The sequence below is a fragment of the Salmo salar genome, chromosome 04, assembly GCF_965601325.2.
Source record: "Salmo salar chromosome 04, fSalSal1, whole genome shotgun sequence".
Taxonomy (NCBI): domain Eukaryota; kingdom Metazoa; phylum Chordata; class Actinopteri; order Salmoniformes; family Salmonidae; genus Salmo; species Salmo salar.
In genome coordinates, this window is record NC_138294.1 from 20,776,607 (window position 1) to 20,800,270 (window position 23,664).

The window sequence follows — 23,664 nt, forward strand, 5'->3', positions numbered from 1 at the left end:
CTATATTTAGTGTTTACTGAGCATCACACGCACACACAACGGCAACAACAGAAATCCTGCCAGTGGTATGTCTATCCTAGCCAGGCAATTTCTTTAACCACACATCCAACACATTTGACATAGGCCGCCTTGGCTGCATACAGCTGTGTGACGACTGTTGTTGTTGGATTAAGGCAGTCAGCTCCTAAATGGCTTTCACCAGATAAAAAAAAAACGCTGGAGAATTTGACACAGGCTCAGAATGAAAAGCACTAATTTGTTTTCAATGACGACGTCTGTCAGAGTGGTATCTTTCAATAGAAGTTCTCAACACGTTCCTATTAGATTCATGGTACACCTTGAGGAAGTTATTCAAACACACACACTCTATACATTTTGTATTCAAAGAGGGAATAGGCACCCACCAACCAAGTTGATCTGGGTTTCCCATCTACTCCCCTATTATCTCAAACTTCTGTTATTTTACCCCAGGCTCACAGCCTTACATATCTCCATGGTCATTATTCTCTCACCGGGACATTCTAATGTTGCTTTATTTCAACATGACGGTATAGTCTATATCAAGTCCCCATTCTAATGTGGCTCCTGGGTTAGCTTTCAGCCCCACAGTGGCACGGGTATAGTCTATATCAAGTCCCCATTCTAATGTGGTTTTATTTCAACATGACGGGCCGTCCCCACTAGGGCCTGCGGTGCTATCAAGTCCCCATTCTAATGTGGTTTTATTTCCGAGGACGCATCGCCCCACGGGTCCATGCGGACGTCTATATCAAGTCCCCATTCTAATGTGGTTTTATTCCTGCGGAAGCATCGCCCCCAAGGGTCCATGAGGTCTATATCAAGTCCCCATTCTAATGTGGTTTTATTTCAACATGACGGTATAGTCTATATCAAGTCCCCATTCTAATGTGGTTTTATTTCAACATGACGGTATAGTCTATATCAAGTCCCCATTCTAATGTGGTTTTATTTCAACATGAAGGTATAGTCTATATCCATGAAGGTATAGTCCCCATTCTTTAACCTACCTCTCCATCCTCCCCTCACACACCTCATCTAGTGGTCGATGTTCTCTTGGACCTCCATTTGATTTATTAGGATCCCCATTAGTCAACGCCAATGGTGACAGCTAGTCTTACTGGGGTCCAACACATAGCGAAAAAGACATTACAGACAAAATACTTTACAATTTAAAAACATGAACATGAAAGACAATATAATTGATTTCTATTTGGAAGGAAGGAGCAGCGTTCTTTTATAGAGCGGTTTTGAAAATGAACATTTACGGCAGCGGACCAAAACAAACGTGACTTCTCTTCCAAATTAAACAAATCAGAAAGTGCTTCAGTACCTGTTTCTGGGGCTAATAGCTACACATATACAACCCTCTTGGATTTCACAACTGCCCTGTCTGTCACAACAGTGTACGCAGGATTTGCTGTTTTTATAAGGTCACCTGACTGACCTGACTCACCACCTATCCTAAAGGTTAACCCAGTAACCACGGCAACCACATCCGCCCCTACAGGTTGAACTTCCCGCTTTACCACGACAACCACAGTGCTTAGTCCCTCTATAGGAATTCTACTGTTTGTGATGCAATAATTCAACAGTCTATGTAATGACATGCATACTGTAGGTGTAGGATAATTGGCACACTTGCATATTTAGCATAATATAGACCTACGCGATTTAATCTGGCTTTGTGTAGTAGGTACAGTCATACAACTTTAATTTCAGATACCTATCAGTCATAACACACAAAAAACGTTTTTATTCAAAAACGTTCTGCAAAGCACAGTCACAACACCAATACACACATCAACAGTACACACACCCGCCCACACGCACTTACCCCCACACCACAACTGTATCAACACCGCCCCTGCGCATATCAACCACAAACCAATGGGCCAGTGATAACATTGATAAAGCCCATCTGATTGGCCTGGCGGTGTTATTTGGTTAAACACTTAAGGTGTATCCTACCCAGCGACCCAGCGCTCGGAACCCTCTTTGCATTGATGTCAAAGAACAAAGGTATCAGCCTGGAAGAGGAAGTAGATGGGTGGTGATTGAGGCCTTTAGTGCCATGGGGCAACGAGGGCATGAGTGGCTCCACACACACACACACACACCTACATGGGTCATCTCAGGTCAGGTTGAGTTAAGGACACAGAGGAAACACAGAGGGACCGGTCGGTCTGTTGGCTAGATATTAACTGGCACTCACGGTTACGATACATCCGCATAGCACTGCCATAGGTCTATTATACAATGGACTAGGACTGCTACTAAGCCTACTACCTACCATTCATCTATGCTGCACAATACTAGAATGAACCAATTAATAATAACTGGCAACCACTGATACTGTAGGCTCATTTGGGTCTGGAGCTGGACAAGTTGAAGAAGGCCTGCCGTAGGCCTACATCCACGTAGCACTGTTTAAAAGGCCTATACAATAAACCAGGACTGCTACTAAGGTGACTAGCATTCAGAGGATAGACAATAGTTGAATGAACCTGGGGTAACCCTAGTACTTGGCCTACTTACTCATGTTGCTAAACCAATTACTATAATCTGCCAAAAGAAAATATAGTATTCAGGCCTAGTGTTTTATCAATGCATCCACAGCTGTTGTTGCCTGCAACATTTAATTAATACACATCTGGTGGGAAAGGGTTCGGCTTCCATTAATGACACAATTACTTTTAATTATCTAGCATAATTACTAGAGGCTTAAGGAAATTCTGCACCCTCACTCAGTCACTGTCTGGCCTTGTTCACTAATTACGTTGACAGTCGTTAATGGGGTCAAGGGGAGGGCACTGTCGTCTTGGATTGTATAGGTGTCTATAGGCTCTAATACAGGTGCCTGATCAAAAGCTGCTTTCACTGGGTGTCTTGGTAACTTGAATTTCTCGTGGACAGACTAGGTATATATAAATGTTGATGAGCATCTGACCTACAGTAATTAGGCGAGATTTTAGTTCTGGGTTTACCGAGATTAAGGTAACCTTAACGAAGTGGGTCAAACACAACCTAAGAGGTGGTCTTAATGACTTACTGTTAGTTTATGTAACGTTGTTAGAATGGATTAGATTGCTATAATGCCTGCTTTGATATAATCCATGATTGCTTACTTCACCTCGCCTTACGTTAAAGGGACAAGTGGTGTGCATTGTATGGTACAACTTGGATAAATATGCAATTTTGGAACACCATGCTTATTGTTATGATGGGTATTAACTGGTTATTATGCATGACTGTAATTCATATAAAATATATCAGAGTAATCAAAGGACATCACATCTCTATAAAATGTGGAAATGCATATAGCATGACTGTAATAAATATACATTACATCAATATATGTTTACTGTAAGTCTGATAGAAGGACATGTATGCCATTCGTCTGAGAGGGACTGAGACTGGGACTGAGTCTAATAAATGGCTGGGTTTCAGATGCTGTTATATGAGACAACATGAGGCACACAGCCCATCTAGAGTAGGTGGGAGGAGGCGTCACATCTGATAAGAGCACAGACCTGTCGGTCAAAATATAAACCATCTAATTGGAGCACGGAACTGCCAGTAAAAATATAAACCATCTGATTGGAGCACGGACTTGCCAGTCAACTCATAAACAGTACCATTCGTGTCCTCAGATGAACTTTTCCACTGATGCCCGAAGAGAAAGAGAGAGAGAATGAGAGTGAGCGTTAGAGAGGGAGAGCTTTACATCAGTGTAACGCTAATCATCCCCGTGCCACATACTGCAATACTATACACAGCTAGCCTGTAACACGGTTGAATGGTTTCACAGTAGACCTTTGAGTTCAATAAAGTAAAAGCCAGTAAAATAATAAGTCATGGAATAAAGGAACTGTACTGAATATTATTAAACAGAACGGTATGCCAAACCACTGATGACATGTGAATAATAAGCTAGCAGCACTCAACAGTTAAAGTCTTCCAGACCAGAAAAGGGATGCGTCCCAAATGGCACCCTATTTATTATAGTGCACTAGTTTTGACCAGAGCCCTATGCACTGTTTAGGAAATAGGGTGCCGTTGGAGACGTAGCCCAGAGCAGCAGTCCACATGGAGTGGTTTACAGAGCCCAGCTGTCTTGTATCAACACACTGTCTCAGGGATGACTTCAGGGATAGGGGAGGGGTAGGGATAGGGAAGGCTTTAGGGGAGGGGGTAGTGGAGACTAGTTCAATATGTGAAGATGCTTGGCTTGGAAACGTACTGTGTCCACACTTTTCTAACTGCTTGTATATGCATTGTCTGCTATACTAAGTCAATTCAAGTCACATACAAAACCAAATTCCTACGTGAGGTAACAGAGACGACAGTAACCCCGAAAAGTTACTTTTGTAGATACTTTAGGTACGGTGAAATAACGACCAACAAGGCTCAGAAATGAATGATAATTTGTCTATAACTTTATAGGAGATAATGATTCTACAGCAATACCTCTGGGTGTTATTCATAAGCCACCGTAACCCTTTTCATTTAGCAACAGCTGCTAAGCTCAATAAATGATGCCTTGTGCTCTGCTACACAGAGAAGGCTATTTGTCATATCAACTAAATGTGTATAAAAAGACAAACGAATGAGTTTTAAAATGCATACACCGTTATTCTCTAAATTACTATAGAATATTTATTCATTGAAATGAGAGATGTTTACAGTTAGTGGGCGAACATTTCTATAATGAATTAAACATCAACTGGTTTCAGTCTGGTGGGAGGCAGTATGGAGTGGAAAGGGGGATATCTAGTCAGTTGTACAACTGAATGCATTCAAAGAGAGGTGCGTGTGGGGGGGGGTGGGGCTGCTTTAATTGACATCCACGTCAATTAAGTGCCTGGGGAACAGTGGGTTAACGGCCTTGCTCAGGGGCAGAACGACAGATTTTGACCTTGTCAGCTCGGGGATTCGATCCAGCAACCTTTCGGTTACTGGCCCAAGAGGTGTATATACTGTATATGAGAAGTTCCACTGAGATCAGAGTGGTGTACTGTTCAGCCAACCACAGTTTAAAGCTACACTTACCAAACCACCAAAAACTACCATTCACACAAACCCAGTCAATACCTAGCTTACGTCTAACCCAAAATTATAACCTGAATTATCGATTATATTCCAGTTCCTTCCGCTACTCACACACTCTGTAGCATGGTCCTTTGTACAGTATCGCCTAATCCTATGGTTATTGCCAATGCCACACAAAGAGATCTGAGACCAGCCTATAGACTCCTCAACTTTGTCATTGAGAGGAAGCGGCCCCTCCCTAGTCCACAGGATTTTAATGTGAGCTGACGATGAGTAAAGAATACTAACTAGCTGTGGGTTGTAAATGGGTCTGAGACTCTGAGTCTGTAACTGGGTCTAATGGGCAGAGGCAGTCGGAGGCCGTCGTGCCTGTGAGGCAGCTGAGGGGCGCCTTGACAGAAATTAAACATGGATTATTTCTCCCATTGTATTGACGTTGTTCTGCAGTCTCCTCTCATAGCTCATTATCAGACTCACAGAGGCCAGGTTTTTCACATTGAGAAAAGAGGAAGAGGGGGAGGAGAAGAGAGGAAGAGGGGAAGGAGGAGAGAGGGGGAGGAGGAGAAGGTCTCCTCACGTCCTACTTACACCTCTCCGGAGCTCGGTGCTGACACATCACTTTAGTTCTTTCTCTCGCTCTTGTTCCCTCTCTCTCGCTTACTTTCTCTCTCAGCCCCTCCTCTCTGTGTCTGTCTGTCTCCCCCTCTTGCTCTCTCTCTCATTCTTTCTGTCTGCCTCATTCTCTCACCCCCCCTCCTTTCTATGTCTGTTTCTCTGCCCTCTGTCTCTCTTTTGCAATTCCCCTGTCTTTTTCTCCTACTCTCATTCTATACCCTACCTCTCTTTCCCTCCCCCGTTTCTTTCTCGCCCCCCTCTATCTTTCTTTCCCTCCCCCTCTACCTCTCATCCTCTCTCCACCACCCTCCCCCTCATAGCAGCTATGCTGATGTCAGGTAAGGTAAGCACTAGCTGGGCTCACTGCACACATCACAAAGGACACACATACTACAGTACAAGCAACCTTGATGACATCAGCCCACTAGTTCACATAGAGTTTGACCAGGCAGCAGCTGCACCAGAACAGACCCCAGAGTAGTCAGTTCAAACATAATATACAAGACACTACATTACCCACAATTCCTATAGCTTGTAACTAGGCTATTCCATATCTAAGAGAGAGTGATGGCCTACAATACCTGTCAGTACCAGTTTAGATGTGACACAATCTTCTCCTTAAGTAATTTTAAGGAGTAGGATACTTGTCCGGACGCTTATAAGAAATCTCGCTACACCCTCTGACGAACCATTAAACAGGCAACGCTTCAATACAGGACTAAGATCAAATCCTACTACACCTCTCTGATGCTCGTCAGATGTGGCAGGTCTTGCAAACTATCACGGATTACAAAGGGAAACCCAGCTGCGAGTTGCCCAGTGACGCGAGCCTACGAGCTAAATGCCTTCTATGTTCGCTTCGAGGCTAGCAACACTGAACCATGCATGAGAGCACCAGCTGTTCCGGATGGCTGTGTGATCATGCTCTCCGTAGCCTATGTGAGTAAGACCTTTAAACAGGTTAACATTCACAGTCGGATTACCAGGACTCAGAGCATGCACTGACCAGCTGGCAAGTGTCTTCCCTGATATTTTCAACCTCTCCCTGACCCAGTCTGTAATGCCTACATGTTTCAAGCAGACCACCATAGTCCCTGTGCCCAAGAAGGCCAAGGTAACCTGTCTAAATTACTATCACCCCGTAGCACTCACATCTGTAGCCATGAAATGCTTTGAAAAGCTGGTCATGGCTCACATCAACACCATCATCCCAGACGCCCTGGACCCACTCCAATTATCATACTTCCCCGACAGATCCACAGATGATGCAATCTCTATTGCACTCCACACTGCCCTTTCCCACCTGGACAAAAGGAACACCTCCGTGAGTATGCTGTCATTGACTACAGGAAACAGAGGGCCGAGAACGCCCCCATTCACATCAACTACCTCGTACCCCTGCACATTGACTTGGTACCGGTATTCCTTGTATATTGTCTTGTTATTTTATGGTTTCCTTTTACATTTTTATTATTATTTCCTTTTACATTTTTTATACATTTGTCTTACTTTTTAACTCTGCATTGTTAGGAAAGGGCTCGTAAGTAAGCATTTCACGGTAAAGTGTACACCTGTTATTTTCGGCGCATGTGACAAATACAATTTGATTTGATCATTTGACATGGCTATCTAACACACAGAAAGAGGACATGTTTAGGAGCTAATTGAACAAGTAAACAAAGCAGCAGTTGTTCCACAGAAATCACAGCAGTTTCCCATGAGGTAAACAGTCAACAGATTCCTACTGTGTATCCCATTTGGAATTGAATGAGCCTAAAATAAGACTAAATAGGCTTGGTTGATAACACTCTTAACCAACCTCATGTGGCCAACTCTGCTGCCTGCTTCCTGCACAAACAGCTGCACACACACACACACACACACACACACACACACACACACACACACACACACACACACACACACACACACACACACACACACACACACACACACACACACACACAAACACAGATCTTCAGCTGTTATATGTTAACTCTCCCCAGCCCTCACGGGCACGCTCAGAGTGGAATGATATCATTTCTGATCCGATAACCCAGGAGACCTAATCCGGTTTCATAGGGATACATATATTGACTGTTTGTAAATATCATCAAATGAAGACATAATTCAATAGGAGTTCACTGTAGTTCCTCAGTTGACTGCTGAAAAAACACCTACCGACTGCCTTGTTTGTGCTTGCCTGCCTCCTCGGAGAGTGTGTGTGTGTGTCCGTGCACGTATGTGTGTGTGTGAGATTTAGCCCAGCGGCTCACGCTACACACAGAAATGAAAAGCGCATTATGAGTTTTTGTTGATTTTCCCCAGCTAAAACACAGCTTAAAAGGCTGTTATGGAAGAAGTATGTAGTTTGTGAGGTTTTTATGATGTTTTCAGTCATCTTAGGCCCCAAACTGTACATGCTGAGCAATTTAACCTTATTTGTTTCTGACTGAATCATACATTTCTATTTAAAACTATAAATATTTCACAGGTAATTATCTAGAAGCTCCAAAAATGGAGTCATTCATAAACACCAGTTTACAACTTCCTTTTAAACGTTACTGGTGTTTTTTTAGACTGACTGGTCTGGTGTCACCTCTCTCTGGGGGAGTATGATTTGGGTTTGGACTACTTTGTTGCTAGCTCAGCATTTTCCCCTGGAGGTTATTCCTCTGAGACTATATGGAGACTGGTGTGAGTTAGCCTAGCGCCAGGGCGCTAACTTAACTTAGCATTGAGGTTTAAACCCGCTAATGGAGGGGTTGTGTTTCGCACACAACCAAAATGGCCGACAATTATCTTTAAAGGCCATATTCACATCTTCTGACTGTCCCCAAACAACTGTACTACTATAGACAGAAAAGCAGATTATAAACAGAAGCTCTTTAAAATGCATGTCACACTTTCTTTAAGACTTTACTTTACACTGTGTCCCATTTGGAGTCTGAGGCCATAGAAGGGAGGGTTCCTCAGACTTCAACAGGAGGCATGCTAGTAAGCACCCAAACCCAGACCCAAACGGAAAGGCATATCATACTTTTCCTACCTTCTACGGCTCTCTTGAAGAAGACCTTGCAGCTGCCGCATGTAACAACCCCGTAGTGACATCCCGACGCCTCGTCCCCGCAAACCAGACACACTTTGGCTGTGGACGACGGGTGTCTCAGCGACGCGCTGAAACAAAAGCACACACAGAGACGACACAGTTTAGCCTTTAAAGCTGACAAAGTAATTGTTATCCAACAACATCAGAAACGGAGGCCTCTAAGATGCTGTGAAACATTCACATTTTTACTACGTAAACAGTACATTAGCCGCACAATGTGGCTAACCATACGGATCCCTGCCAACTGACAGAAAAGAGAAAAAACTTTGCACTTGTCAGATTTACTGCAGCGAGTTGGAAATGACGCTGACAGAAACACAGAGGAGACGTCTTTAGCTGGCTAAGAAAAACAAAGGACAGGCGAGGCTGTGAGGAGGGGGGTGTGTGTTTTTGTCTGTTTTTGTCTGTTTGTGTGTGTGTGTGTGTGTGTGTGTGTGTGTGTGTGTGTGTGTGTGTGTGTGTGTGTGTGTGTGTGTGTGTGTGTATTCGTGCAGAATAACAGCAAGACTGTGGAGTTGATTTGGCCCAGATGACAGAGTACAGGTTAAAGTCAGAAACACTACAGTCGAAATTCAGAAACTGTTAGCAGATGTTACACTAGGCTGACCTAACAATATCTCCCCTTCAACTACCTATCGCTGATGTCTAAGGTCAACTTTGAAACAACTGTTTCCTAAATAATGGATTCTAAGATATGTAGGCTATGGGTCTGACCTATGCCGTTGTCCACGTGTGGAGAGAGATGTCAAACCAATGTAGATAGACTATCAGCTAAGTTGATAATGGGACAGCTCCCACTATGGACTGACCTGGCTGCAGAGTTCACATCCTGTTATGTCACTGAGTCATGCTCCATAGTTAATGATTCTCCAGGTGGTAATCAGGGGCGAGGACGTAACTTGTTATTGATGACACGGATAGGTTGAACACTTAGTCACACACACACACACACACACACACACACACACCCAGGTATATAGGTGGATCGCTTAGTCACTGGGCTCAGGGCATTGTAGGCCACATATGTACGCGTTGATGTGATGACACATCACACAACTTTGCTCAATCATGTTGTGAGTCATGCTATGGCTTACGGGGTCACTATGGCTTACGGGGTCACTATGGCTTACGGGGTCACTATGGCTTACGGGGTCACTATAGCTTACGGGGTCATTATGGCTTATGGGGACATTTTCTAATAATATGCCAGACGAGTTCACCTATGCCTTAGGTGAACTTAACCAGAGCGTACCGGGGTTATGCAAAAAATACTGAGTGACGACTCAATATTGTACTGTGTAGCCAGTGTCATTGGTCAATTGGCCTGCTGCACTTAGGCAAGGTGGAAAATGAGTTGCACGCACCATAAAATACATCTCTCTGAGCACTGAGAGATAGAGAGAGGAAGGGAAGGAGAGAGAGGGAGGCAGGGAAGGAGGGAAGTATACATTTTGCCCAAACATTTAAAAACGGACCAGGCCTGGCTGCTCCAAATAGTTTCGCTGAATCAGCAGAGATCAGATTAAATCGTTGGGTGAAACCTGACATAGTTTTCGGGGCAGGAACTCGGCAGCGGCACAGTGATGTCCTGTGGAAAGGTTTGAAAGTGACCCTTTCAAATGATGCACATGGCATCAGCCTAAATTGCGGGAGTAAACTCTGGAGCAGTTGTGAATGCACTGTGTACAGTGGGTAACATATTGAAGGCTTGTTTCTCAGGGCGTGCCATTCATTAATGTCAGTTATTAATGTCTACTCCAGATATTGAGTCAGCCATTACCAAAAGCAGTCTATGTAGAGAGAGACGTAAAGACCAGACAGAGCACAGCGTTGTTATTGACAAGAAGGCTTATTATTCCCGGGTTATTTGAAGTGTTTAATGTAGGCTACAGTACTGTGGAGTAAAAGTTGTACATGGTAAAAAAATATATGTTTAGTCTATAATACACATTTTTGCTGATTTACACACAAATAACCTATGCACACAAATAAACACACCTGCATAGAAACACACACACACCCTACCCCCCACCGAAACAACAAAAACAAGGAGATAGGTACAAAAACAGGACACGTCGTATCAAGACATTAAAAACGACCTCCCTCCAGCCCCCCTCCTTCCATCTAATTACCTCTCTCATCTCAATCAATAACACACAAGGTGATTGTCTGGTTAGCATTCTCCCGACATCCTTCATCAAACGAGCTGTTTTCTCTCACAGACACATACTCACACACACACACACTCAGGCACACACACTGGCTCTAACACACACACACACACAGACTTCCTGCCAGGGCTTGCTGGAGGGGGTAAACCAACAGTGGCAAGCAGATACGATCAGGAGCGCTGATCTAATTCAACCTTGACCATCTACACACACATTCAATTTCTTAGCACGCTTAGAGGAGTCTATCGAGATGTGTGTGTGTGTGTGTGAGTGGAACTGTCTGGCACTGGCACTGGCACGGTGTGTGTGTGTGTGTGTGTGTGTGTGTGTGTGTGTGTGTGTGTGTGTGTGTGTGTGTGTGTGTGTGTGTGTGTGTGTGTGTGTGTGTGTGTGTGTGTGTGTGTGTGTGTGTGTGTGTGTGTGTGTGTGTGGGTGGTTCTATTTATGATCAGCCTGCTAAGCAGACCTCATTTCCCACAAACCCAGTCATCTTTCCCATACCAAAATGCATTGACTGAACTCTGTAATATCAGCAAAACGATGCAGAGATGTGTGGTGAATACAGGGCCAGTAAGCCAGTTGCCTTGCCACGTCACAATAAACTCATCCACCCACCCCCCGTGCCCCCGCCCCTGCCTCGCTGCCGGTCGGTCCCCGACAAGGTGACTTCCCCTCCCTGGGAGGAGTTATGTAGGTCATCCTGACTCCTGCTTATGAAACAAGCAGACAGACAGCGGGCCAAGGCTGGCTGCAGTGACTGTGCACACACACACAGCTCCATCAGTAGTATAGTGAAGGAAGACAACACCCAGCCCAGTCAGGATAGAGAATTTACATAGGCTACATACAGACATGGGTGCATATGAAATGGCACCCTATTCCCTATGGGCTATCTCTGCATACCTGTTGCTGGAATGTTTGTTGAATGTTTTTACATGAACCTACCAACAACAAACATTCTGGAATCTAATATTTGTTAGTTGGTATGTCTTTAATTCAATAGCATATTTCTACTGTACAGTTAAACTGGTAAACCTCTATGGCAGTGGTATTCAAAGTTTTTCAGCTGGGACCCAATTTTTTTCATCAGAATTTCTGGGGACCTTATTTTTCCCCAATAATTTCTTGTGACCCCACCATACCTCAAATCTAATGACACAACCTTAAATCGGTAATTTCATTGCATTTTTAACTCTTATCAAAATGAAAAGAAACCAATAGATACATTTGCTCAATAAAATGTTATTTTTCAAATTAGCTTTCTCAAAAAAACGTCATTTCTTTTACATTTTGGCGACCCCACTGCGGTTCCCCCGCGACCCCGACTTTGCATGGCCCTGCTCTATGGAGAAACAGAGACAGTTGTCCATTTGTATGAAGAGCTCTACTGTACTTTCACCAGAATCCGCGTAACCACAGCTCTTTCCAGTAATGTCTGTTTATTGCAATGAGCTCAACCTCTTTTAATACTACAGCCAGATATTAGTGTCATCCTTCCATCTGTTCCTGGCCCAAACCGTGCCAACACCCAAATGTGCTTTATAAGGCCGCAGCAACAAACTAACACTAATAATCATATGTTTCGCCGAGTACGAGTTGATGAACAGAATCACTTCTTTGGTCCGTGAAAATGATATTCGGGTGTTGGTGTTGTTTTGAACATTAAGTATGCTATCAATCCTTGCAGTTAGCATAAGTATATAACGCAACATTCAACCAGCACTCTGCGATGAATCAGAATCAACAATGTCAATATCTACCAATTTTTCAGTTTTTCAACTCCTTATACATGGTGTATACCAAACATTAGGAACACCTTCCTAATATTGAGTTTCACCCCCCCCCCATTCGCCCCTCAGAACAGCTTCAATTCGTCAGGGCATAGACTCTACAAGGTGTCGAAAGCGTTCCACAGGGATGCTGGCCCATGTTGACTCCAATGCTTCCCACAGTTGTGTCAACTTGGCTGAATGTCCTTTGGGTGGTGCACCATTCTTGATACACACGGGAAACTGTTGAGTGTGAAAAACCCAGCAGTGTTGCCGTTCTTGAAACAAACCGGTGCACCTGGCACCTACTACCATACCCCGTTCAAAGGCACTTAAATATTTTGTTTTACCCATTCACCCTCTGAATGGCACACATACACAATCAATGTCTCAATTTTCTCAAACCTTAAAAATCATTCTTTAAACTGTCTCCTCCCCTTCATCTACACTAATTGAAGTGGATTTAACGAGTGACATCAATAAGGGATCATAGCTTTCACCTGGATTTACCTGGTCAGTTTATGTCATGAAAAGAGCTGGTGTCCTTAACGTTTCTATACTCAGTGTATATGACTTACTTAGTTTATAATGAATTAATCCAAAAAGTTTTGGGACACTGTAAAGTCCATGGAGAACAAGAGCCCCTCCTCCCAGCTGCCCACTGCACTGAGGCTAGGTAACACGGTCACCACCGATAAATCCATGATAATCGAAAATTTCAATAAGCATTTCTCAACGGCTGGCCATGCCTTCCTCCTGGCTACTCCAACCCCGGCCAACAGCTCCGCCCCCCCTGCAGCTACTTGCCCAAGCCTCCCCAGCTTCTCCTTCACCCAAATCCAGATAGCAGATGTTCTGAAAGAGCTGCAAAACCTGGACCCGTAGAAATCAGCTGGGCTAGACAATCTGGACCCTCTCTTTCTAAAACTATCCGCCGCCATTGTTGCAACCCCTATTACCAGCCTGTTCAACCTCTCTTTCGTATCGTCCGAGATCCCTAAAGATTGGAAAGGTGCCGCGGTCATCCCCCTCTTCAAAGGGGGTGACACCCTAGAACCAAACTGTTACAGACCTATTTCCATCCTGCCCTGCCTATCTAAAGTCTTCGAAAGCCAAGTTAATAAACAGATCACTGACCATTTCGAATTCCACCGTACCTTCTCCGCTGTGCAATCCGGTTTCCGAGCTGGTCACGGGTGCACCTCAGCCACGCTCAAGGTATCTTGGTGATGTCATCAACTTTGGTGATGTCATCTACAAAATAGCTTCCATTACTCTACTCAGCAAACTGGATGCAGTCTATCACAGTGCCATCCGTTTTGTTACCAAATCATCTTATACCACCTACCACTACAACCTGTATGCTCTAGTCGGCTGGCCCTCGCCATATATTCGTCGCCAGACCCACTGGCTCCAGGTCATCTATAAGTCTATGCTAGGTAAAGCTCCGCCTTATCTCAGGTCACGATAACAACACCCACCCTTAGCACACGTTCCAGCAGGTATATCTCACTGATCATCCCCAAAGCCAACACCTCATTTGGCCGCCTTTCCTTCCAGTTCTCTGCTGCCAGTGACTGGAAAGAATTGCAAAAATCGCTGAAGTTGGAGACTTTTATTTCCCTCACCAACTTTAAACATCAGTTACCGGAGCTGCTAACCGATCGCTGCAGCTGTACATAGTCCATCTGTAAATTGCCCACCCAATCTACCTACCTCATCCCCATACTGTTTTTATTTTATTTACTTTTCTGCGCTTTTGCACACCAGTATTTCTACTTGCACATCATCATATGCTCATTTATCACTCCAGTGTTAATCTGCTAAATTGTAATTATTCGCTCCTATGGCCTATTTACTGCCTACCTCCTCATGCCTTTTGCACGCACTGTATATAGACTTTCTTTTTTTTCTACTGTGTCATTGACTTGTTTATTGTGTTATTGGCTTGTTTATTGTTTACTCCATGTGTAACTCTGTGTTGTTGTCTGTGTCACACTGCTTTTCTTTATCTTGGCCAGGTCGCAGTTGTAAATGACAACTTGTTCTCAACTAGCCTACCTGATTAAATAAAGGTGAAATAAAATAAAAATTAAAAATAACTACTTTTAAAGGGTTAGTTCGGGATTTCCCCAGAGTCAGATGAAATCGTGGATACCATTTTTGTCTCTGCATCCAGTATGAAGGAAGTTAGAGGTGGTTTCGCCAATCATTAGCATAATGACTCTAAATCCGCAGGATGCTAGCTGTTCCAATAGGCGACTCCCTAAAAAAACACACCACTTCAATACAGCTATGACAGGAACTGATTTTTCATAGCAGGTTAGGAGAGCATTTTCCCTAACCTTAATCCTAATCCTTTTCCTAACTTTAACCGAATTCTCCTAACCTGCTACATAAATTCTCCTAATCTGCTACAAAAAAGTAACGTCCGGTTGTGACTGTATCAAAGTGGTGTGTTTTAAGGGAATCTCGTTCCCATAGACTTCCAGTCACTGCACTAAAGATAGTTAGCAATTGCGCTAAAGCTAGTGAACAATTGCGGTAACGCTAGTTAGCAACTTCCTTCAAACTGCAAGCAGATACATAAAAACAGTATCCACGAGTTCATCTGACTCTGGGGAAGTAAATAAAGGGCCTCATTGCCAAAATCCCGAACTATCCCTTTAAGAGCCCAATGTTCTACCACCACCAGACACATGCAAAAGCAGGTGATATATCTAGCCTCAAGATACATGTCTAAAAAGGAGCTCTTATTCTTTTCACTCTTGACCCCAGTCTCTTTTACGTTAGACATGTACCATTGGAGACTAACTCAAAGGGACTTCCAATGCTACCAGAAGATCAAAGCCCCCCCTCCCGTCCTTTTTTATTATATTTCTTTACAAAAAGTCCCAGGGAAGCATTTTCATTGTTTGTAGTCTACCTTTAATCTTCAAACAATAACACAGGTGATACAATAGCAGTTTATTTCATCGCACAAATCTCTAGTCAGAAAAACTTGAGCAAACAACCTTTATTTCTCGCCCTGCCTCGCTCCATATGAATCCGTAAAATATCTATGGGATTGATTTCCCCAGCAGTATCTCACTAGAGACTGTATTTTGTCTCAGGGGACTACATGATAATGGAAAAACTAGATAAGGACGGAGATGTGATTGTGGGTGTGAAGCCAGAAAAGAGCCACTCACTGACTGTGGGGCGAATGCGTTATTGGGCAACAACAGGACAGATGTTGGAGCTCAAACTAGACACCAGGCTAATTTGGATGTCACACTAGGATAACACTGAGAATACTCCGAATGCTTCAAATATCTGGACACTTTCTCAGCTGTGTAAGGAATGCTTTGTCAGCATGAGTTAAGGTAGTGAAGACTGGTGATTTAGCTAAAGTTAATGGTGGTGGTATTAGGGGGAAAGGCAGGGATGCACCCACATAGAAAGATACTATTGGAGATTGTTTATCTCTATGGATGATAAACAGCCTATTGGATATCCTACAATAATTGTCTGTCGATACAGATATTTTTTTTTAATATGTATTTTATTTATTCACTACAAATCTGTCTTAGTGTGTCAGTTGCCTCTGTATTTTGCCCGGCTAGAGAGAGATAGAGAGTTGGTTTGTTTTTAGCTCAAGACTGTCAGTTAGCCTTCAAGACCAGAACACAGGTCAGGAAAGGAGAGTGCCCTTGGGGTCAGATGAACGCTGAAATGAGGTTGGATGTCGGAATGGTTACCTTGGAAACTGAACAGAAAATAACAAGGTATCTGCCGTCATTGACAAAGTAACGGGAGGCATTCTCAGAAGGTTACTCGTGTAAACGCATTACGTGGGTGACTTTAGATGTCATCGCTGTGACCATGAAGGCAGAACCCATGTGAGGGAATCAAACCCGTTGACCCTGATAAGTACATTAACATTACATATCACATAAACAACCTGGATAACCTCACAAGGGCTCTGTTGGATAGAAGACAAAGATTTCATCAGGCATGTACTGTACTGCTCTCCTTCTATCTCTCTGTCTGTCACTCACATCTGCACTACCACACACACAGTGCACATAAAGAATGGGGGTCATGAAAGGTGTGTGTGTGTGTGTGTGTGTGTGTGTGTGTGTGTGTGTGTGTGTGTGTGTGTGTGTGTGTGTGTGTGTGTGTGTGTGTTTCGTGTTTTAAAGTCACGTGCACAAGTACAGTGAAATGCCTTTCTTGCAAGCTCCAAACCCAACAATGCAGTAATCAACATCAACGTAGCACTACAAATAACAAGGTAGAACAAAAGCACACGAGAAATAAGAACAAGAAATAAGAAACTACATACAGAGTCAGTTCCAATACCATATTTACACTGTGCAGGGATACTGGAGTGATAGAGGTATAGTAGATATGTATATGGGTAAGGTGACTAGAAGCGTGTGTGTGTTTGTGTAGGCTTACCTTGGGTACATAGACAGCGATATAGTCACTGAGTCATTCCACTTAGCTATACTGTATTACAGGGGTCAGACAAGAGCCATAGTCTCACTGAACCCACAGCCTTGAAAGAGAAGTACCCTTGACTTGTGCAAACAATAGCGCTACAGTACAGTAACCTGCTATGGTCTAGAGTACACTATTTATATAATCCACACCTCGAAATGTAGAAAAAGATTATGTAAAACAAACAGAGAGAGGGATAGAGAACGGATAAAACGAGTTATGTAACTTGTAGTCAGACAGCCTAAACATTAGGACACCCACTCACCACCTCCCAACGAGACACAGAGGTCTATTGAGGTGGAATTAGAGACTGTTGTTAGGGAGCTACTTTACTTCAGCCTCTGTGAAGGTGACCCTAGCATAAGGCCTGTTTGGAGAGTACCTGAGCACACAGAAATCTGATATGTGTATCCCTCCGCCAGGCTTCTGTTACAGTGATACTACGATTACAGTACTATACACTGGCCACTGTGGTTGCACGGGTGGTAAAATGTTAACTGTGGCCAAAGCTGCTTTCTATGGGTTCTGATGCTTCTAGCCTTGAGTTGCATTTTTGACAACATATCTACAGTTTTTCACTTTTGAATGTGAATGTCTGATTCAGAGGGGTTGGGTTAAATGCGGAAGACACATTTCAGTTGAATACATTCAGTTGGACAACTGACTAGGTATCCCCCCCTTTCCCTTTCCTTTTTTTTGTATTGCTTACTGTGTATTGTCCAATGAATTCTGTAATCACTCCCTCTTCAAATCATGGCCTTTGATTCCTTATTGTATCTTATTTGTTTTTGTGCTGTCTCCTCACTGCATAAACTGTCCCCGACCCTCCTGATAACAACAACAGATCTACATTCTCTCTCTCTCAAAAGAGAAGAGAAGAGAGAGAAAGAGAGAGAAAGAGAGAGCCTGGAGAGGAGGAGGAGGAAACATTTTAGACTAGGCATGCAGAATTCTGCAAAACTATCCTCTGTGTACAACGTAAAACACCAAATAATGCATGCAGAGCAGAATTGGGCCCCGATACCCGCTAATTATCAAAATACAGAAAAGAGACGTTAAATTCCACAACCACCTAAAAGGAAGCAATTCCCAAACCTTCCATAACAAAGCCATCACCTACAGAGAAATAAACCTGGAGAAGAGTCCCCTAAGCAAGCTGGTCCTGGGGCTCTGTTCACAAACACAAACACACCCCACAGAGCCCCAGGACAGCAACACAATTAGACCCAACCAAATCATGAGAAAACAAAAAGATAATTACTTGAAAGATTGGAAAGAATTTACCAAAAAAACTGAGCAAACTAGAATGCTATTTGGCACTAAACAGAGAGTACACAGTGATTTCCTTCATTTTGTAAACAAAGATTTCCTTCATTTTGGGTCTGTCACAGTGATCAGGTATTCTGCATACCTGATCACTGTGACAGACCCAAAATGAAGGAAATCTTTGACTATGTAGAGACACAGTGAGCATAGCCTTGCTATTGAGAAAGGAGGCCGATCTGGCTCCCAAGAGAAGACAAGCTATGTGCACACTGCCCACACAATGAGGTGGAAACTGAGATGCACTTCCTAACCTCCTGCCAAATGTATGACCATATTAGAGACACATATTTCCTTCAGATTACACAGACCCACAAAGAATTGAAAAACAAATCCAATTTTGATAAACTCCCATATCTATTAGGTGAAATACCACAGTGTGCAATCACAGCAGCAAGATTTGTGACGTGTTGCCACAAGAAAAGGGCAACCAGTGAAGAACAAACATCATTGTAAATACAACCTATATTTATGTTTATTTATTTTCCCTTTTGTACTTTAACTACTTGCACATCATTACAACACTGTATATATACAGTTGTGGCCAAAAGTTTTGAGAATCACACAAATATTAATGTTCACAAAGTCTGCACTCTCAGTTTGTATGATGGAAATTTGCATATATTCCAGAATGTTATGAAGAGTGATCAGATGAATTGCAATTAATTGCAAAGTCCCTCTTTGCCATGCAAATAAACCGAATCCTCAAAAAACATTTCCACTGCATTTCAGCCCTGCCACAAAAGGACCAGCTGACATCATGTTAGTGATTCTCTCGTTAACACAGGTGTGAGTGTTGACGAGGACAAGGCTGGAGATCACTCTGTCATACTGATTGAGTTCGAATAACAGACTGGAAGCTTCAAAAGGAGGGAGGTGCTTGGAATCAATGTTCTTCCTCTGTCAACCATGGTTACCTGCAAGGACACACGTGCCGTCATCATTGCTTTGCACAAAAAGGGCTTCACAGGCAAGGATATTGCTGCCAGTAAGATTGCACCTAAATCAACCATTTATCGGATCATCAAGAACTTCAAGGAGAGCGGTTCAATTGTTGTGAAGAAGGCTTCAGGGTGCCCAAGAAAGTCCAGCAAGCGCCAGGACCGTCTACTAAAGTTGATTCAGCTGCAGGATCGGGGCACCACCAGTACAGAGCTTGCTCAGGAATGGCAGCAGGCAGGTGTGAGTGCATCTGCACGCACAGTGAGGCAAAGACTTTTGGATAACGGCCTGGTGTCAAGAAGAGCAGCAAAGAAGCCACTTCTCTCCAGGTAAAACATCAGGGACAGACTGATATTCTGCAAAAGGTACAGGGATTGGACTGCTGAGGACTGGAGTAAAGTCATTTTCTCTGATGAATCCCCTTTCCGATTGTTTGGGGCATCCGGAAAAAAGCTTGTCCGGAGAAGACAAGGTGAGTGCTACCATCAGTCCTGTGTCATGCCAACAGTAAAGCATCCTGAGACTATTCATTTGTGGGGTTGCTTCTCAGCCAAGGGAGTGGGCTCACTCACAATTTTGCCTAAGAACACAGCAATGAATAAAGAATGGTACCAACACATCCTCCGAGAGCAACTTCTCCCAACCATCCATGAACAGTTTGGTGACGAACAATGCCTTTTCCAGCATGATGGAGCACCTTGCCATGAGACGAAAGTGATAACTAAGTGGCTCGGGGAACAAAACATCGATATTTTGGGTCCATGGCCAGGAAACTCCCCAGACCTTAATCCCATTTAGAACGTGTGGGCAATCCTCAAGAGGCGGGTGGACAAACAAAATCCCACAAATTCTGACAAACTCCAAGCATTGATTATGCAAGAATGGGCTGCTATCAGTCAGGATGTGGCCCAGCAGTTAATTGACAGCATGCCAGGGCGGATTGCAGAGGTCTTGAAAAAGAACGGTCAACACTGCAAATATTGACTCTTTGCATCAACTTCATGTAATTGTCAATAAAAGCCTTTGACACTTATGAAATGCTTGTAATTATACTTCAGTATTCCATAGTAATATCTGACAAAAATATCTAAAGACACTGAAGCAGCAAACTTTGTGGAAATTAATATTTGTGTCATTCTCAAAACTTTTGTCCACGACTGTACATAATATTATATTTCAAATGTCTTTATTCTTTTGGAACTTTAAGTGTAATGTACAGTAAGTACATTTTTATTGCTTAATTCATTTAAAAAAAAAACATTTTTAGTCATTTAGCAGATGCTCTTATCCAGAGCGACTTACAGTAGTGAGTGCATACATTTCATACATTCTTATTTTTTCGTACGGGTCCCCATGGGAATCAAACCCACAACCCTGGCGTTGTAAACACCATGCTCTACCAACTGAGCCACACGGGACTAATAAATTGCTGTTTCTTCACACACACATACGTTTTAGTCATTTAGCAGACAATCTTATCAAGAGCAACTTACAGTAGTGAACGCATACATTTCATACATTTATTTTTTCTTCTCCGTACTAGTCCCCCGTGGGAATCGAACCCACAACCCTGGCGTTGCAAACACCATGCTCTACCAACTGAGCCACACGGGATTTCACTTTTGTTTTATCTATTTCACTTGCTTTGGCAATGTAAACATACGTTTCCCATGCCAATAAAGCCCTTAATTAAAAAAATTAAATTAAAAAATTTTAATTGAAAGAGAGCGAGAGACTGCCATTGAGGCAGCCTACATTATAAGGGCTTCCTCTGTACTGTAGGTGAAAGATGCATGCTATCATGCAGATCTATGTACATACATACTGTACATTATATATCTCTCCTCACCCCCGCCCTAATGGCTAGCAAAACAGCCCAACCAGATCCACAGGTCTAACTGCACCTCGGCCAGGCTATCTCCTTTCATATAGCTGAGAATAGCTAATTTTATGGCAAGTTAAAGGGATACTTCGGGATGTTGGCAATGAGGCCCTTTATCTACTTCCCCAGAGTCAGACGAACTAGTGGATACCCTTTTTATGTCTCTGTGTCCATAGCGTTAACGCAATGAATGCAAGTCTATGGGTATGCTACTATTTCACAGCACAGTATCCCATTCCCGACCGAGAACTTTGACCTTTACCTTAAATAACCTAGAATACCAGCTGAAAGGTTAGTAGAGACAGAGCTGACCTGGTATAACCCTCCTTTAAGCTAGAACCTTGACATCTAGAGATTAAAACTAAGCCTGAGGACGAAGTAATCCATTATGGAACTTAAATTTAGCCTCCATCACTCACTGTCACACCTATAGGCCTTGGTCAAATGTAGTGCACTATATATGGTATAATATGGGGTGCCATTTCAGATGCAGCACTGACTGTAACTAATTGCCTGAGATAATGAAACCATCTAAGAATGTTCGTGTGAATCTCCACGGCGATGTGAGTGACAGGCTGTTATTATCTCAGTGGGAAGGAACTAACTCCTGGCTGGAAACTCCCATAATTCCCAGTTGTCAACATCAGAGAGTCTAGAGAGACAGAAGTAGTAATAAAATCCATCGGCCTCAGTCATGTGATACGGCTTTGAATGAGCTGCTGTCTAGCCTAGCGCACAAACTATGTCTCTGTACTACACTCGTAGAAAAAAAAGGTGCCAAGTAGAATAATATAGAGTTCTTTGGTTTGTCCCCATATGGGAACCCTTTTTGGTGCCAGGTAGAACCCTTTGCAGACGGGTTTTCATAGAACCACCTGTAAATGGTTCTACTATTTTACTGGTGACTACCTCATTTTTACATGAGGTGACTACCTCATGAAGCTGGTTGAGAGAATGCCAAGAGTGTGCAAAGCTGTCATCAAGGCAAAGGGCTACTTTGAAGAATCTCAAATATAAAATATATTTTGATTTTCAGTGGTGTAAAGTACTTAAGTAAAAATACTTTAAAGTACTACTTAAGTAGTTTTTTGGGTATCTGTACTTTACAATTTCTATTTTGGGCAACTTTTACTTTTACTTCACTACATTCCTAAATAAAATAATGTACTTTTTACTCTATATATTTTCCCTGACACCCAAAAGTACTTGTTACATTTTGACAGGAAAATGGTCCAATTCCTGCACTTATCAACAGAACATCCCTGGTCATCTCTACTGCTGTCTGGTTTGCATAATATAAGGAATTAGAATACTTTCCTTTTACTTTTGATACTTAAGTACATTTTAGCAATTGCATTTACTTTTGATACTTAAGTATATTTAAAACCAAATACTTTTAGACTTTTACACAAGTAGTATTTTACTTTTATTTGAGTCGTTTTCTATTAAGGTATCTTTGCTTTTATTCAAGTATGACTTTTGAGTACTTTTCCATCACTGTTGATTTGTATAACACTTTTTCGGTTACTACATGATTCCATGTGTGTTATTTCATAGTTTTGATGTCTTCACTATTATTCTACAATGTAGAAAATAGTAAAAATAAAGAAAAAACCTGGAATGAGTAGGAGTGTCCAAACTTTTGACTGGTACTGTATATCATAAAGCCTAGTTATAACCTAACACAGTGGTGTTAGGGAACTCCTGGTTTACAGGCCACATCAGGCCTGCAAGTCACATTATGCTGGCTTGCAACGTGATGTGTAAATCCTATTGGAATCCAGATATCCAACAATTGGAACTTTTAATCACCTGCTACCTGCATTCAGAATGACTGCCAAGATAGGCAAGACTGAGTAATGAGACTACCTAAATCATCTAAACTGGAACAACCATCTCAGTAACGGGTGCTATAAGTCCAACTACTAATAGATTGGATTAGTTTAGGAAAATGAATGTAATTTTTCTTTGTGTAGCATAAGATTAATCAACCAATCAATGTACATACAAAAACACAAATATTGAAACAAAGATTTCTGAAAATCAACCTCCAATACAGAATGCTGGGAAATATGATAATGATGGGTGTGGTTTTGAGTGTTTTACTTTACAACACATAGTAAAAATGACACAATCACACTCAACTCTGGGATTATTTTACACCACTGAGTGTTCAGTTAATTTTACTTCTGAATCAACACTAGAAATGTTACACTTAAAAATCAAAAATCAATCATGGTAATATTGGCCAATTGGCTGTGTACCAAACAATACAGGTTAAATTTAAATAAAACATTT

General features: G+C 42.5%; 1 protein-coding gene across 3 annotated transcripts in view; it reads right to left on the reverse strand.

The window, feature by feature from the left end:
- Positions 1-23,664, reverse strand: part of LOC106610215 (mineralocorticoid receptor) — a 102,063-nt gene that overhangs the window by 35,017 nt on the left and 43,382 nt on the right. For 2 of the 3 annotated variants that reach the window (XM_045716588.2, XM_045716587.2), the window contains exon 3: positions 8,726-8,862. In XM_045716588.2, the coding sequence (XP_045572544.2) occupies positions 8,726-8,862 (137 nt within the window). The remainder of the gene's footprint in view (positions 1-8,725; positions 8,863-23,664) is intronic. The other variant, XM_045716589.2, reaches the window with a different exon arrangement.